Below are 17654 nucleotides of genomic sequence, written 5' to 3'. Positions count from 1 at the left end.
GACACAGGAAAGGCTAGGCCATTGAACGGCCCTGAAAATCGGCCGCAACAATGATTCTTGATAACTCTAAAACAGAACCGCTAAAAATAAGCAGAAACAGAAAAAATTCTGAGAATTTTTCCACGGCTATTGGTGAATGCGTATGGGAAAACAAAAACACCACAAAAAAAACACTCATATTAACACTTAAACGACCGCTCACGAGATTTCTCGTGTTTCAATGCTGAGACGTAAAATACCGGCAACGAGATTTCGAGATTTTTAATTTCCAAACGAGAAAATCGCAGGTCTTAGAGTAAGCCTACGGGAAATAATATGCGGCCATTTAAGTGTCAATTAAGAAATTTATGTTTTAAACATGAAAAGGACAAAAAGGCGAATTTTCCGAAACGTAGGAGGACGCTTGAAAGGACATAAAAGAAAAAGAGGATATATATATATATATATATATATATATGTATGTGTGTGTGTGTGTGTGTGTGTGTGTCCTCCTAAAGGAGGACGGTTGGTAACCCCTAAATACATACATCTGTGTATATGACATATATATAATAACGTGTCCTAACTAATTGATTCACTGACTGATAAGTCGTGTCACGTCTGGTAAGTCGTGACAATCCAAGAACTTTACCTGATCTTAAAGGCAGCATTTCACGCCACGTGATGAACATTTCCCCGCACACACTTCGGTCTGTTGTGAAACATGCCATCTTGCGATTTCACATGGTATCTGAAAATGTTGGCCATCATGTGGAACATGTTTTGTTGCAGTAACAATTATAAAAGTGCTTAACAATTGTTTAAATTGTAAACGTTTACCTAAATGTCATTTCTTAATAAAACGTCCTCTGGTGGCGACATATGCAACTAATGCTTTTCCCCCTGAAACAAATTCCCATCTCTTCATGAAGTCCTCCACAAACTTTCACTCTTTTCTGATGACTGGTTTCGCCTGTAGGCTAGTTTAAAATAAGGGTCTTATAATTATGGAAGCCCTTGTGTAATGATTGTGCCCATATTTCACTGCTCATGTACTTTTTTAAATGCCGAAAATATAAACACTCATTAAAAACTCATAGGACAGTTCATTGACTGAACTATTAACACGAAATTATGCATGTCCTTTATTGTCGAGAAGCACAGGAATATCATATACTGACATACCTTACAAGGTATGGTTAAAATGTTTTTTTTTTTGCGCAGTCCATACTTCACTGCTTCGGACCATATTCCTGTATAAAGTGGGGACGGGGAAAATGTTCGAACAACTTTTCATTATGTCTGGGATCTGTGCGTGTTCGTGCAAGAGATTATTATTTTTTTTTTTTATCTTCGATATTATTATTCGTTCTGGAAAAAAAACTTTTGTTATGGAAACCACCGCTGCTTGTATGTTTCCGTCACCGACTTCTCCGAGGCTCTTGCGTGACTCCTGCCCATAACAGGGTTACCAGGAATGTATAACTCGGAATGAATGTTAATGCTGCCGAAAACAAAAGGAAACCAGAATGGACATCGAATGACGACAGCGTCGGATCCCCCCTCTCTATCGCAAAAAAAGTTTTTACCTCCTCCCCTCTTCGATTCTTCTGAACGGTATTACGAAATACCGAGAATTTCGACGCCCTGCTTAGACATGACTAGACTCGAGGTGTCTGATGATCATGTGTAGGCCGTTGGCTACCAACGTTTCATAAGATACCTCACAAGTACCCCCCTCCCCATGGCCCCCACATCCTGGAGCAGGGCCCCTAGGATGGGACTTTTGGCTGACCCCCAGACCAGACTTTTCATGGGCCCCTTTATAGTGAATTTATGGTGTGAAAAAACAAAAAAATGGTGAAAATCGTCCCGGGCCCCAGGGCTGGAACCCTGTCAGCCTCCCCCTTGTGGGGGCCATGCCCCTCCCTCTCCTCCACTTTTCCTGAATAACAAACATTCGTATACGGTCGAGAAGGTTACGTGCAACAGTCTCGTAACTATGAAGGCTCCCTTGTGAACTAGACGTTGAGGACATCTGTAACAGGAGACTTGCTAGATGACCTGCCCCCCCCCCACTAGAAATGAGCAGAAAGACGTGCTTCTCATCCCCCCCTCCCATTCTTCACAAATGCATTGCGTGCTCATAGTAATACGCAAAGCTTTCGCGCCACTAGAAATGAGTAGGAGGCCTGCGTACCCCCAGAAATCAGTGCTGTCCTAACGCATGGGTCCACCAGGGCACGGCCTGGGGGAGGGCCTCATGAAAATGAGACCTGGTTATACTTTTTTGAGAGTAAGCTAAGCAGATTGGTAGGCAGGCATTTCCAGCCAAGTTGGAGGGTCCTCAGGAATATCAGCCCAGGGGCCTATGATGCTTTTGTTATAAAAATAACAGGAAAAACCTCAAGACTGCCAGAAATGCGTAGAAGACGTGCGTGTGTGTGTGCGCGCTCTTAAAAATGTATACGAGGTTCGCGTACTCGTAGGAATGCGTAGAAAACGTGTGTACTTATAGAAATGCGTTCGAGGCTTGCGTACTCATGGAAATATATACGAGTCTTGCGTATTTATAATATGAAAATCCCCCCCCCCCCCCGTAAATACGCTAGTGCATCATCGTAGTGCACTTGAATGAGTTTATTTATGCGGAAAGAAATCGGGCAACGGGGAATGTTTTCATATCCGATACCAGAACATACACGATCTATTGATTCCGGATATTTTGAGAGTTTCGAAATTGCTTGCGTATATTTTGCACTTGCACAATTTTATTCACCTACAAGGAAATCTCATACAAACAAAAAAGAAAAAAAATGTAGGTTCTTCTCGCATTAACCCGCCATCTGTTATCTTGATCTATTGTTACATCAATCATTTTCAAATATTCTCACAAATCTTTCAGGAAAAAAAAAAGCTACAAAAAAGAAGAAAAATAACAATAATTCACAGTAATTTATATTCTAAGTTTTATATCACGTATAATCGGTATTTTGTAACAGAAAATTACATGTAATATAAATGTGATATTTTCTCACGCTTGAACTACGTTCTTCACAAGCTCTGTGTCTTATAAAACCTATTCATTAAATGGGTACTGATCCTCTCATTAGAAACAATTTCAGGCCCACCCCCCATCAGCCTTCTCTCTAGCATCTCCAAATTATTTGAGCGTATATATATATATATAACTCGACTTGATAACTATTTCAATCAACATATCATCCGACCTGGGCAACATGGCTTCCGCCGAGGGCACTCCTGTGTAACCCAACTGCACAGAGTGACAGAATTCATAATTGGCTCATTTAACTACAAAGACTACGTCTGCGCAGCATGTCCTGACATAAGTAAGGCATTCGACAAGACTAAACATGATACACTACTGGTCAAACTTATCGACATGGGCTTCCCGGAGCATTTTATATTATTAGTCTTCCATAGCTATCTTTCAGGAAAAACTTTGGGAGAGTCAAAAATGGAAAAATATTATCAAACGTGCACCCAGTGAGAGCCTCAGTTCCGCAAGGATCCTGTTTAGGCCGCCTCTCTCTCTCTCTCTCTCTCTCTCTCTCAGCTCTTCTTATTTTATATTAATGACATTCCTGCACCTCTCTGGTAGGAATCATAGCACTTTTTGCTGACGATGCCATCATACTCACCAATCATAGGAAATCTAATAAATGCCGTGAAAATCTTCAAGAAATCGTCGAGGCCATTGAGAATCGGTGTGGCATCAACGCCATTGAGCTGAACCACAGCAACTGCCAATTTATTTGGTTCACAAGAAAAACGGACCCAGGAAACGCTCCCATCTATATTGGTGGCGCGGCCGTGGAGCAAGTAAGAAAGTGAAATATCTAGGTTGTATTCTGGACCGGTCAATGGGTTTTGGTCAGCAGATTGACTATGTCAGAAACAAGGCCACCTAAGCCCTAGGCATGCTCTCAAAAATGACTTTTCCTTAAGCTCGTCTCTCCTTACAAAATAAAGTCACACTATATAAATCTATACTTTGACCAATTATGACATACGCAGCCCCGGTCTGGGCCTACGCAAGTCATAGCAACATGCAAAAGCTACAATCTCAGCAATACCAAGATCCTAAGGTCTCTCGTGAGGGCACCTAAATTTATACTTGGAGCTGACATCAGGAAAGACCCTTATACTGGACTTCATCAAGGAGCTACTTACAGTCCACTATAACAAACTACAGAATTCTGAATATGGCCATCTAAATGAGATAGGAGATTACGACCCATTGCTTAGAACCATATACCGTAGGCCAAAAAGGGTACTGCACACTGACTGGACACTCTACTGATTTTATACGGGGTCATTCAAGTATTACGTCAGCATCGAGGGGGGGGGGTTCCGGATTTGCTGACATTTGATGATGAGGGACGACGACGGGGGTTTTGAAGGTTGCTTACGTCATCAACCACCCTTTTTGACGATATGAAATATTCTAAGCTGCTGACGAAATTTTGCTGACAGGGGGGGGGGGGGGGTCAAAAATGGCTGAAAATCTGCTTACGTAATACTTGAATGGCCCCTAAAGACAATTATGTATTCTATTAATATTGTTTTTGTTAGAAATGTTCTCGAGAAAAAAATGAATACAAAAAAAGAGAATAAATTAAAAAAATAGGAAAAAAAGAATATAAATGGGAAAAAGATAAATTTTAAAAAAATGTATACGTATATATATTGTACATTTCCATTCCTATTGCTCTGTGTGTGTGTGTGTGGGTGTATAAGCCATCTTTTTATATCCCACTTTATCTATTTTGCCACTGGTATATTGCACTCATTCTTGTATCCGTATGTTATCTATATTTCTTATACGTGTTGTACATAATTTTTCCCTTAATTGTGATTTTTCGGAGCACAGACTGAATTCGTACTTTGGACTGGACTTTTGTTTACACAAACACACACTCATGCTTAACACATACAAGTACAAACTTGTCTTTCCTCCTTCACAACGCCTCAGAAAGGCTATTTGTAAGTCATCAGACAGCCTCATTGGAGCTGGGAAACGACGAAATAAATTCTTTTCTGTTTTGTTTTTTCCGTTCAAAAAATATAAAGTTGGTGTATTCTTCTATGTCTGGCTGGCTGTTGGCAGTCAAGCAATAGCTAATCATTTTTCATTGCAATTTCCACAGGTGAATGACTATGCCATGGGTTGTGCAGCATCCAAAGCAGCAACACCGCCCGGGACGTCCGAGAACGGTCAAGAAAATTGTAAGATCAACACAACAAATATTATGATTAATTACCTTTTCATATTTTACAAACTGGAAATTTCAGCACACGGAATGTATATAGAAAGTTAATTTATATATCTGTTATGTTTACGACACCCGTGGGGGAATTCATGTTTTAAGTGACCTTTGAAGATCGGGCACACCCCGCTTCCCATCTCGGAGAGATATCGAAGCGTTCCCGAAGGATAGGTGTGTCCGGAAAGTTTTATTAAAAACAACGTAACATGACCACCTCAGACGAAGGCAGCAAAATAAAATAATTTACATAAAAATTGATCGTCAACTCCTGAAGTCATATAACAAATAAATAAAATCTAAACAATCAACGCCAATGGGCAATCAAAATTATAAACGGGATTATAAGATGGCGGTGAATAGCCGTCCATCCCATAAGAATATAGTAATAGTCAATTGATCGAATGATTGCCGATAATATTGGAATATAAAATTTCGAATCACGGTGAATTAGTCGCAGATCACCATCGTCTAGGCCGCAAGTCGTTACCGGAATCGTCACCGGGTGAATCGTCACGATCAGCACAATTCACTATATAGCCGAGTAAATAACACTTAATTCGTCCTTGCCATCAATGACTTGATTCATCTCATTGCAGGTGAACTTGCTTCTGTTTTCCATTTATCGGCTACTTTTGTTGACGCCGACGTGGTCGAAGATCATATTTCCTCTTAAGATCAATCACTGGGGCTCTTGACGGTGTGAACTCGTCATCGCTCCCACCGCTCAGACGCGCACTTCCAGTCTTCTTAGTATGTATGCGGTGTAAGTTGTTATCTCGAGGAACAATATAATCCACCGCACCCGAGCAAGGCTCATGGGGCTCTTCAAAACTCTTCGTTAAAAATGTGGAACGCTTCACGATTTTGCGTGTCATCCTTGCGCAGGGGCCATGCTAATCTTCTCTGTATCGTTCCAATTTTAGTATATGTACTGCCGAAGCGAGTACTGTTTTAAGTGACCGCACGTTCATAGGCGTAGATAGATATGAAAGGCGGGAGGGGGCGATAATGATGACACCTGGGCGATAAGGGTCTATCTCTGCCCATGCGCACGTCATTTATAACAAAAAATGTGATTGGAAGTATACTTCTAAAATCAACGGTTGCAGTTACGTCGGCTAGCAGCTGTGTGGTCGTGTGGGCAACGTGATGGATACTCATCATGAGGATCTAGGTTCGGGCACAGTGGTGGAAGGCTGAAGTCTTTTTACTTCGGCTTTTCAAGTTCAAGGTACGAATGAGAGCCATTTCCCCCATTCATAAAAATCTCTCCGCACAGAGCAGGCAGAATAACTGATAATAATAGCTTCAACACGACTACCACATAACAAAAAAAAAAATATTTATCATCTTCACTTCAAAATGTGGAAGGCAGATGACAGCACCAGCAGAACACGAAGCAAGCACAACGCCTGCTACTCGTACATTAATACGTTCGGGCCAGGGATGTGCGTTGCATTCCTGCATGCACCAATTCGTTAGAAATTTCGCATAGGTAGTGTGTACGAAGTGCATCTACTGTTAAGTAGTAGGAGTAGTGATATCGGCTGTCCAAACAATGTGGAATAGCCTTGTGAAAGAAATTCACAAGGGGATTATGTTTCGTAAAACGAAATGTATGGTCTTGTTTCAAATTTAGAGAGAGTGACGGGTTAGAAAAAGTTTGGCCAGCCATTGGATTAGACCAAAAATTCAACAATCTCGAGTTTGACAGTTGATTCTCCAAAGACAGAAACTATGTCTCTATCAACAATAATTGTGCAGTATAATGCAATAACAAGTCTTAGAGAGTACGTATTGATCAATTTAGCTAACACGGTGAAATTTAACTACTTTTGATAAAATTTAAAATACTAATTTCGAGACTATAGCATGGAAAGCAAAATACAGGGTGTCCCATGAATTCGTAAATGGTTTGAAAAATAATAAAAATAGCAAGAATTGGTTTTTGGAACGTGGTTTGCGAAAAGTTAGAAAAGTTATTCTCACTTACATAAAGTTATGTAATTGATTGCGATGTTGGCATTTGTGGATAAAGCACTATTGGTGAAGCTGTTTTACCTCAGCCACGAATCGCCGGCGAAGCTTTATGAACGTTTCAGACACAGAAGAGATTGAAGAAAAGAAGTCTCAAATTCTGATTTGCTTCTGTGCAGCCGCCTATATCGACAAAAATTCGAATTCCACGGGTGTTTGGACGCAATATTACGTCCTTGATCGTAAAGTGGCCAAGCGGCGTGGACTGTGTTTACGAATTTATGGGACACCTTCTACAATTCAAAATGCGGCATATCTTTTCGGCCTGAAAACTGTTTTCTAATAACTTTAAACGCAGACATAAAAAAAAAACTTTCCCATATAAATCATAACTATCTTCTCTGAAGTGTTAATAATTGACGGAGTTAAATATTAAATTCCTTGTACTAGGCTTTATTGACCCTTCAAATGACTGACCGTTTCCGGCTATTATGAGTCAGTCCATTCGTCCATTTACACGGACGGCGAGTCTCGAGGCGAATTAAGTAATTGGCGTCAAAGGGCTTTTCGAAGTAACACCAAAATAAACGTACGTCCACTATTAATGATTTAACACTCAATTTGCTTCGATTAAAAGCGGCTGTTTCATTATTCAAAAGAAACATATTACCGCGATTGACCACCAGGATTGCGTCCAGTGGAAAGAACAAGAGAAGTAGCGAGTGAGGTCAGTGTCCGTAGGTCTATTTTTGTTCTAATGGGCGACAAAGGCCTGAGGAAGGGAGAAAAAAAAATTATAAAACATTATTTTTTTGGGAGTCAATCATTTTCTGTACCTTGAAGCCATTATTAATGGACACCGTGTTACGGTTACTCTACTCGGTCGAGTGACCATGATGGAAATCAACTTCCGCCACTTTATAAAGTACGTATTAGAGGGCATTCACAGGCAATAGTGTCATGAATATTTCTCTTAACCGCGGTTAAAATCCGGAATTTGCTGTCGATGCTGCTATTATGTGCTGTATGTTTACGGGACACGGTACAAAGCAAAGATCTGGAACTTTTAGGAGAGTGTAGGCCACTTCATCGATTTAGAAACACGTCGCGGGCCACTTAAGTGCTCTGAAACTGTGCAACTGGTCATTTAAGTGATCTAATAGTGTGCCGCGAACTACCAAGTGATCTAATAATCTGTCGCGAATCTAATAATGTATCACGAGCCATTTAAGTGATCTGAAATTGAATATAAAATTATCGGTTCATTTAAGTTAATTGTAAATGTGCCGCGAGCCGCTCGGGTGAACTGAAAATGTGCCGCTTAGTTCATTTTCACAAATTTAGATTTGAGGTTTAGTTAAATTTAGATTCATGATTTAAATCATACTATTGCAACAGGAAACTAACAGTTCGTTATTCAAAAAGAAGTGAAAAAAGGGGTACCTCAGGGTTCTGTTCTATGTCCTATATTATTTTTGATGTATATACATGATTTATGCAACTTGAGATTGAATTGAAAAACTATAACATTTGCCGATGATACAGTGCTTTATGTAGAAGATACTGATACAGAAAATTTAATTGGAAAAGTAGAAGATGATCTAACAAATATTAATATCTGGTTAATTAAACATAAATTAAAATTTAACGCTTAAAAAACAAAATTTATTTATATGAAGACAAGAAACATAAATTATAACACAAGCATACATTTGAGAATACATAATCATTGTCAGTGCCTGGAGAACAATCAATGCCATTGCCAAGAAATAGATATTGTCCGGGAGTACAATTATTTGGGTATCACAACACAGAATGATCTTAAATGGAACACGCACTGTGACATTATAATATAAAAGATTAGAAAATATGAAATGATCATTCACAAAATGAAAAACTTGAACATTTTTTAAAAGATTTATTCCATGCATGGATATATTCAATTGTCAATTACGCAATCAGTGCCTGGGGAGGAGCATATTACGAGAATATTCGGAAATTAGATAATATACATAACAGAATAAGATCTCAGATATTAATCGGTAGTTCCAAAATACAATGCCATACTCTAACTTTGAGACAAAACTTTCTTGTACAGAGTTATCAAATATTCACGATTAAATGAAAATTACTTAACGGAAAATCAAAATAGAACTACAAATAGATATAATCGAGTTTATCAAGTACCAAAACCAAATAAAACATTATACAAAACGAGCTTTTCCTTCATTGCCCCTAAGATATTAAACATTTTTCACAAACTGAAAATCAATTTCATAATAATAAAAACATAAATCACGTAATTTTTGACTTCTTCAGACGCATAGATTACGAAACCATCTACATGAATGCATTGAAAGAGTATATAAAAACAATATTGAACTGAGTAAAAGTAAAGAGTATAATAATAAAAAATAGAAATGATGTACGATAATTTATATTACATTGAGCTTCACGATTAAGCAACTTAATTGTGAACTTTATTCAGATAAAATACACAAGAGGAAATACACTTGAACAAGGGCGTAGCGAGGGGGGGGGGGGACTTGGGGGTCTGGTCCCCCCCCCCCCCGAAATGTGAGAAAATGACCGAAAAAAGGGGAAAAAGATGGCCAAATCCATTGCTCTGTCACTTTGGTCCCCCCCCCTGAAATGAAAGTGGCCCCCCCCCCCGAACGAAATTTCTGGCTACGCCCCTGCACTTGAACACATATCTAATAAATATAATAATGCTGTTGCAAAATTCTATAGCTTATTCCTTTAGGCCTGCTGAAAGGACTTTTCAGTCCCTTGAGGCTACAAAGTGTTTGTTTGTAATATGTATGCATGTTTTTGCTTGTCATGCTTTTGGTGTATTATATGTTTGTATTAGTGTAACGCATGTCTAGATTTGTGTATTACATGTTTGTATTCGTGAAGTAAAAAAAAAAGGCTGAGATCACACGAGATGCTTTCGCGGGCCATTGATTGATCATGTATGTAAGGGCAAAAGTTTATTCCATAAAAAAGAAGTGGATAATTAGTGACTTTTTAGTCACTTTTAGTAGGTAGGGCTCCAACCTGGGACGAATTCCATCACTTCTGTTTATTCTGTAAATTTGCTATAAAGGGGGGCCCGTAAAAAATTCTGATCTGGGTGCCCTTCAAAGATCCCAGCTACTACTCCTCTATCTCAGAGGAATGTCATACACATTCCGCCCGTGCTGCGAAGCAGTGGTTCTTAACCAGGGGTCCACGGACCTCTCGGGTTTTCGCCGAGAGGAATGGAGTCCGTGAGCTTGGAGGAGAAGACAAAAATTAACTTATATCGTTTTTACATTATAATGTACGGAATATCATTCTGTATAGGGAATCTGTGGCCGCCATCTTATTGGCACAAAGGGTCCGGGGCAAAGCTGTATTAAATCTTGAGCCGCTTTGCTCCGGGGGAAACACAGATGGTCAAGCATAACTGCCAGAAAGTGCTGAAAATGCGATATTATGAGGACTAGCATGGGCGAGATAATAATTAGATTTGATTGGTTAATTCTCTTCAAATTAACTTATTAATTGAACTTCGTTTGAGCTCACCCATTAAAATAATAGGAAACTTTTATATTAAAAAAGAATAACTTTCGTATAAAGTGAAGCAAATTTTCAAGCTTACAGCCATGAAGTAATTGATACACCTTCTTTCTACTTGATAAATTAATCTTCAAATGGATTAATAACAGTTGACAATTAGTGAATCCCATTCAGACAAAGAATCGTCCGCTAATTTGTCATTTTCAAATATGGGTGATAGATGGCAGCAAAACATAAAATGCCTAATACTGGACACACATATATATATAATCTTTATTGTTTTAGGCAAGAAGCCTCTACAGTGGATGGCAACAATAACAAATACAATATGACAAATATTAAAAGAACTAATTACAAATAATCATTTCTGAAAGAACACAAAAGGGAAAAAAATAGTTAATAGAAATGAACATTTCCATTTGGGAGGGGTTCAAACAGTTATGATTAGTGAAATATATACTGTATATTACATGTTAGCAAAAAAAAAAAATTATCAAGTGGTGTGATTCATTCCACAAAAAGATCTCTAAAGGATACTATATCAGACAGCAAACGGAAAAGACAGTTTAGTTTTTGCTCACAAAATTTGAGAAAGGCAATAAAAGAGATTGCATGGCTGGGTGTGCCGAAATACCTGCATCTAAATGAATTGTAAGCTGTACATGTCATTAGTACGTGAGCCCAGGTCTAAAAATTCATTGGAATTACAATATGTACATGGCACCTGCGGATTGATTTCAAGGACTCTCCCGTTTATGAACAGCCTATTTGCACCAAAACGAATTTGCATGAGAGTTCTTTTAAATTTAAGCGGAATATTGTAGTCAGTGAGGTAGCTCTCAAGTCCAAAATTCATTTTAAGTTGTTTGTAGTGGGGTGAAAAGTTTGTGCTCTGAATATTAGCCATGTCATTTTGCATGTTTTGGATGTTAATGGAGTTTAGAATGACAGGAATGTAGTATTGGGTGATAGCTGGGTCACTTGAGTGCTTCAAAAAAACAATAACCACTGTTGTCAATTATTTTCCACAAATTTGCAAGCCAATTGTATTTTTCGCTTCTACTCGCCTCGTATCTGTCGCGAAGTTTCAAAAAACATTGTTTTGGAAGCCTGTAGGTCGGCATTTTTTCGATCCTGAGCAAGTAACGCAAAATAAATTTCGTAAGAAGTGCTGAAACGCGTGGTTGCCCAAGTTCCGCTCTGACCATACGTCCCGGAGTTTTTCTATCTAAATGGAAAATTCTTTTGGCAAAGGTGTTAAAGATCGATTCAAGTTTTTCAAGATAAGAAGGGGACCAGATCGCCGAACCGTAAGAAAGTACTGAAAAAACAAGAGAGGGAAAAGAGTTTGAATGCTACAGGGGGGTGAGGATATTTTTGCGCCAGCTAAAATGGGTAAAACTGTATTTATTGCTGAATTGGTTTTTGAATGAAAAGTTAATCTTGCCAAATGAAAATGACCTGAAGAGGAAAATGGGACACCGAGATATGTGTAATGTGCGACTACCTCTAAAGGTAGACCCGTCAAAGAAGAATTTTTCAGATTTCTTCAGCTTACCTCCTCTCCTAAAAACCATAACTTTGGTTTCGTCAGTATTAATTTTTAATTTTTTACGAGAGCAGAAATTTTCCAAAATTTTGATTTTTCTCTGCAGGTTCAAAGGAGAGTCCGCAAGGACGACCGTATCATCTGCGTAAAATAGACAATGTACCGAAGTTTCGGAGTTGATAAAAATTGGTTCAATATGCGATTCCTCCAGCAGTTTAACAAGACCGATTATGTAACAAGAAAAAAAAGCGGGCGATAAAATTTCCCCCTGCAGAACCCCACGAGTAATTCTTATACTATCTGTCAGGCCGAACGGGGTCGGTCCTGACCCTCAAAGTCGTCTTTTTGTATGTATCATGAATCACAGCTATAAAATGTTTACTTACACCCAAATTTTCTAAAGTTTGGAAGAGAATATTGTGGTCAATTGAGTCAAAGGCGGTTTTAAAATCAACGAAAAGGGCATACAAGCGGCCTTTAGGCTTCGATAATTTATTTTGAATCATACAATGCAGATTAAAAATTTGATCCTCACAACCATAGTTTTCGCGGAAGCCAGCCTGTACTTCTGGAATGATACTATTTTGATTCAACCAAGTGTTAAATCTATTGTTTAAAATTGAGGTGAACAACTTTAAGATATTTGAGGCCAGAGCAATTGGACGATAATTTTCCGGAAGTGTTTGATCACCTTTTTTATAGATTGGACAGATTATCACTTCAGCTCAATTCACCGGGACACATGCGGAGTCAAAAATATTGTTGAATATTGATAGTAAAATTTGTCTTGTGTTCGGACTACTTCACCGCACACCAAATTCCGGTCATATATCGCCATACAGCAATTTCCAACCAGTGGAGTTGGGTGGGAAATGAAGGGTCCATCTATCGGTGGTCGCCCTAGGTTCGGTAGGTAAAGAACTTGCTTCTGATGCTCTATGCCCGGATTCGAACCCATGGACCTTGATGGTAACCTTCATAGTGGAAGACGAGCATCTTTACCACTGCGCCACTCGGGCATTGTGTTCGGACTGGAGTTATGAAAAAATTCGTTTAAGATCAAGTCACACCCGTGGGCTTTCCCACTTTTAGCTTTTCTTTATAGCTGTATTGAGTTCTGTCAATGTTATTGTAGTGTCAAGATTCCTATCCGACGCATCAGTTAGATGAACCGCATCATAACTAGGTGTGCGATTATAATTTTGTGAAGTTGAAAATAGGGTACGATAATAATTTTCCCAAACTTCGACAGGTATATTGCAATGTACAAAATTTTTTCGAGTACGAAATATTTTTAGAGCGTCCCAAAATTGAGTGGAATTTTTACAAGAGCAGATAGTAGAATTCAATTGTTTAAAACATTTTTCCTTAGCTGCTCTAAGAATACTGGACACATAACAATTAACTAAAGTAAAGTTTAAGTACGGTTGAGTTTTCTTACGCGACACACAGAAGAAAACTGTCGCCCATGCTCCGTGGGCTTCACGAATCTGTGAAATCTCAATTGAATCTTGACTGTATAGTAAATAACATTTATGTCTATTTACAGCGGTTCCCAAACCAGTTGCGTTTGAGATACCGATCGACGAATCAGATGCCAATAAAGCCTCTAAGAAACCTCCACCACAGATTCTTCAGGTTAGTGATGACGTATATTTTTTGATAAAAATACAAATACTAATTCCTATTAATATATATAACATGTAAATTTGTGATCCAAGAAGAACTTTTAAGGGTAATGAATCACTTTGTAACTTATTCAGTTGATGAAATCTTGATAGACTGTGGATATGTGAAAAATTACCATTAAATTGAAATGAAAACTTAGACTATGCTGGAAAAGTGAGCGTTTCTTATAATGCACCTTATTCCAGCGCCTCGAAGAACAGAACCAAAATAATCTGACAGAAGAAGAGCTCAAGGAAAAACTACAGAAAGCTGAAGAAAGGAGGCAAGAGGTGAGAAGAAATATTTCACCGATGTTATAAAAACGTGGTTCCCAGCTTGTCGCACGCGTTACTTCCGAGGTTACGAGACAAGCCATTCAAGGGTACGCGGGGAAAAAAACCCAACTAATACGTCAAATCAGGCTACAAATGGGCCCCGGGTGATAGAGTAAATTATCGTTTCTATAGTTGTGGTTGTGATAAAAAAGTATGTGTGTGTGTGTGGGCGGGGGGGGGGGTGGTGGTACACAAGGTTTCTTTCTACGTGTGTCTAGGAGTACGCACACCCATCTTGAATTTCTTATGAGCAAGGCTGCTCGACATTTCTACGCAATCATCTTACATGTCCCCAAGTAATAAGCAATCATCCGCATTTATTGGAGTAAGTAAGCACCGCACACATTTCTAAGGAAATGTAAACTCTCTACGTTTTTCTACGTGGCTATGCAAAGTGTCTACACCGGGAGCCTGTCTGCTCACACCACAAACTGGAATTGTCCCTTACTAAACGATACTGGTGTTTCCTTGTCGAAGTGTATTAATGATTCATGGTCCATCTTATCCCTCCCATTGAAAATTTTAAACACTTCGATCATGTCTTCCCAACACTTGCGTTGCTCCAATGTAAACATATTCCAGAAATCAAATCTTTCTCTTCGTTAAGGTCCACAATAATTAATTTCGACAGTGTCACCTCTTTGGAAGTAACATAGCAGTACACTTTGTGGTCATTGGTACATCTATCTATGTATATATAATGACATATCCTGACTGACTGACTGATTCATCATCACCGAGCCGATACCACTGAAGTTATGAATATGAAATTTAGTCAGTAATCATTTCATGAAGTAAAGACCCACTAAGAAAGGGGGTTTTCGAAATTCAATCCCTAAGGGGGTCATAAGAGGGGGGGGGGGTGGTTCAAAGGGTTATATAGAGAAACCACGCCGAGAGTCGAAACCACTCGAGCTATAATTATGAAATTTGGTCATAAGTTTTATATTGATGACGTAAAAGCAAACTAAGAAGGAGAGTTTTGAAACTCGACCTCTGGGGGGGGGGGGGGGGTGTCAAAAGAGGGTTCAAAAGTTACACAGAGAAATCACGCTTCGCTGAAACCGCTGAGGCTATAAATATAAAATTTTGTGAGTAGTTTCAATTCGTAATATAGAGACTCACTAATAAGGGATATTTCAAAATTCAACATCTAAGGGGGTCACATGGGGGTGTTTCAAAGGGTATATGGCGCAATCATCACTGAGTCCAAACAGCAGAAGCTATAAATATGAAATTTGGTGAGTTTTATATTTTATAATACAGAGAATTACCACGACGGGATTTCTGGAAATTTAACCCCCAACGGGGTGGAAATGTTACATGGGGGAAATCATTGCCGAGCAATTTTCAGATGATCAAATCCACGGGTTACAGCTAGTATTTCATAAAAAACAAAATAGTATCGTAAAATCTCAAGACTGAAATATAACAAAATGACCATTTTCAATTTCCAAACAAATCAATATGAAAAAAAAAATAATAATAATAAAAAATCAATGAATTCATCCTCGGCATTTTTTTTGATTTTATTCTAATTGTAGATCCTGGAAGAGAAGTGCAGAGTCGCCCGACAGACTCAGAAGGCGTTCAACAGATCCGAGAGCGTCACGAATGGTGATGTGACCGCAAAATCGGAAGATGACCATCACGAAGAAGAAACGAAAGACGAAGAGGCAGCGAGTTGAACCATTAACAAACACGCTCAGAAAACAAAAGTTCTGAACTTCGGCAGTGGCTGATGACGCCACAAAATTAACTGCTGCTAATGTTAAGTGAATGAACTACCCAAAAACTTTTCACAGCAATAAGTTTTCGAATATGCCATTGGTGCATTACAGAATAGTATTTTTTTTCCAAAAAAAAAAACAAATGTCACGTGTGACAGACTGTGAATGAAACGTCGTGCATCACGCAAGAGCTTCAAACAGAACCAAAGTTCCAGTTTTTCTGATTTTTCTTCTAAAAAATTAGTTCAAAACAGGAAGAAAGCAGTATTAAGCAAACTTCTGGATATATAATATGTATGATTTCATTTTTGTAAAATAAATTCCGAAGCTAAATATTAATGAGACGCTAGACAGAGACATCTAGCTGCTACTTTTATGGTTGGAAGATCCTGTTGTCAAATACGGCTGCTGGCATTTACGTCAGTTGAAGATTTGAGCTGTTTCCGTAATCTCTATAAAAAAAAAATGAGTTTCTCTATATAGTCCTGGTACAGCCGTACCCTTAGAAAACTTTTTAGTTTCTGAGGATCATGGGAGTTATATCGCTGTACTTGGCGTTTCTCTCAGGATTCTGATACCTGCAATCATCAGTCGATAGCAGACTTTGGAACACTTCCAGTCACGTGATACATTTTTGGTTGATGTGCATGCATGAAGATATAGCTATAATTTACTCTGAAAACGTGAAATATGTATTAAATTTCTGAACTCAACTTGTCAATAAAAACTTTCAGAAATGAAACTCGTTAGTATGTAAATTCATTAATTTATTCTATAAAAGATCAATACGGTTACCAAATTTTCAAAAAAAAAATACGGGACACATTTCTTTCTTAAAACGTGCATGACAGCACCGTTTAAAATGAAACAGTTTATTACGGATGTGGCGAGATTATGATGTCCCTGTTTCCAATTGGCGGAGCGATATTTAACGACTAAAATTTCAGTCTCAAATTATGTTTCCCGGAGAAGACACTACTTCATAAGAAATTTTGAAGAAAGTTTTTAAAGACATTTGGAAATTTCTTCCAAACATTTGATATGTATCATATATACCGTCCGTACGAGCCGTCTGGCAACCCTATGCGATTTATCAGGGTAACGAAAAAGATCAAACAAAATTTTTTTTTACTTGCTCTAAATATTTCAGCAATCAGAGAAAAACAATATGAAATCATTAATAAATAAATACCATACTGTTATTGTATTGTTATTATATAGAGCCTCTCCATGAGGGTTTTCAAAGTAAAGAATAGAAACATAGGGTGATTATATATAATTAAAGTTTCTGTACTCTGAGTAGTTTTTCTCACAAACACTGCTTAGGGGCCGTTCAAGTATTACGTCATCATCGATGGGGGGGGGGGGGGGAAAGGGGGTTTCCGATTTGCTGACTTTTGATGACGGGGGGGGGGGTTTGGATAACGCTTACGTCATCAACCACCCTTTATGAAAATATGAGTTAGGAATCAGAGGGCAGAGCTGATGACGAAATTTTGCTTACAGGGGGGGGGGGGTCAAAAATGACTAAAAATTTGCTTACGTAATACTTGAACGGCCC

The 17654-nt window shown here is 38.6% G+C and overlaps 1 protein-coding gene and 1 non-coding gene across 2 annotated transcripts in view; one reads left to right on the top strand and one right to left on the bottom strand.

Annotated features, from left to right (window-relative positions):
• LOC149083943 (uncharacterized) overlaps positions 1-16835 on the top strand; it is a 51227-nt gene extending 34392 nt beyond the window's left edge. Inside the window, exons 2-5 of the mRNA XM_089235431.1 lie at positions 5151-5229; positions 13910-13998; positions 14235-14318; positions 15908-16835. Coding sequence (XP_089091557.1) covers positions 5166-5229; positions 13910-13998; positions 14235-14318; positions 15908-16051 — 381 coding nt within the window. The 5' untranslated portion in view covers positions 5151-5165 and the 3' untranslated portion in view covers positions 16052-16835. The remainder of the gene's footprint in view (positions 1-5150; positions 5230-13909; positions 13999-14234; positions 14319-15907) is intronic.
• Positions 6111-6217, bottom strand: LOC149083944 (U6 spliceosomal RNA). Its single transcript, XR_016193142.1, has one exon. It is a non-coding gene; the product is annotated as a U6 spliceosomal RNA (small nuclear RNA).
• Positions 16836-17654: the final 819 nt, after the last annotated feature.

The sequence above is a fragment of the Pholcus phalangioides genome, unplaced genomic scaffold (genome assembly GCF_987345545.1).
Source record: "Pholcus phalangioides strain wild (caught in Gottingen) unplaced genomic scaffold, Ppha-v1.0 ptg000008l_1, whole genome shotgun sequence".
NCBI lineage: Eukaryota > Metazoa > Arthropoda > Arachnida > Araneae > Pholcidae > Pholcus > Pholcus phalangioides.
The sequence above is the reverse complement of the archived record's forward strand: the minus strand, read 5'-3'. Positions and strand labels throughout refer to the sequence as shown.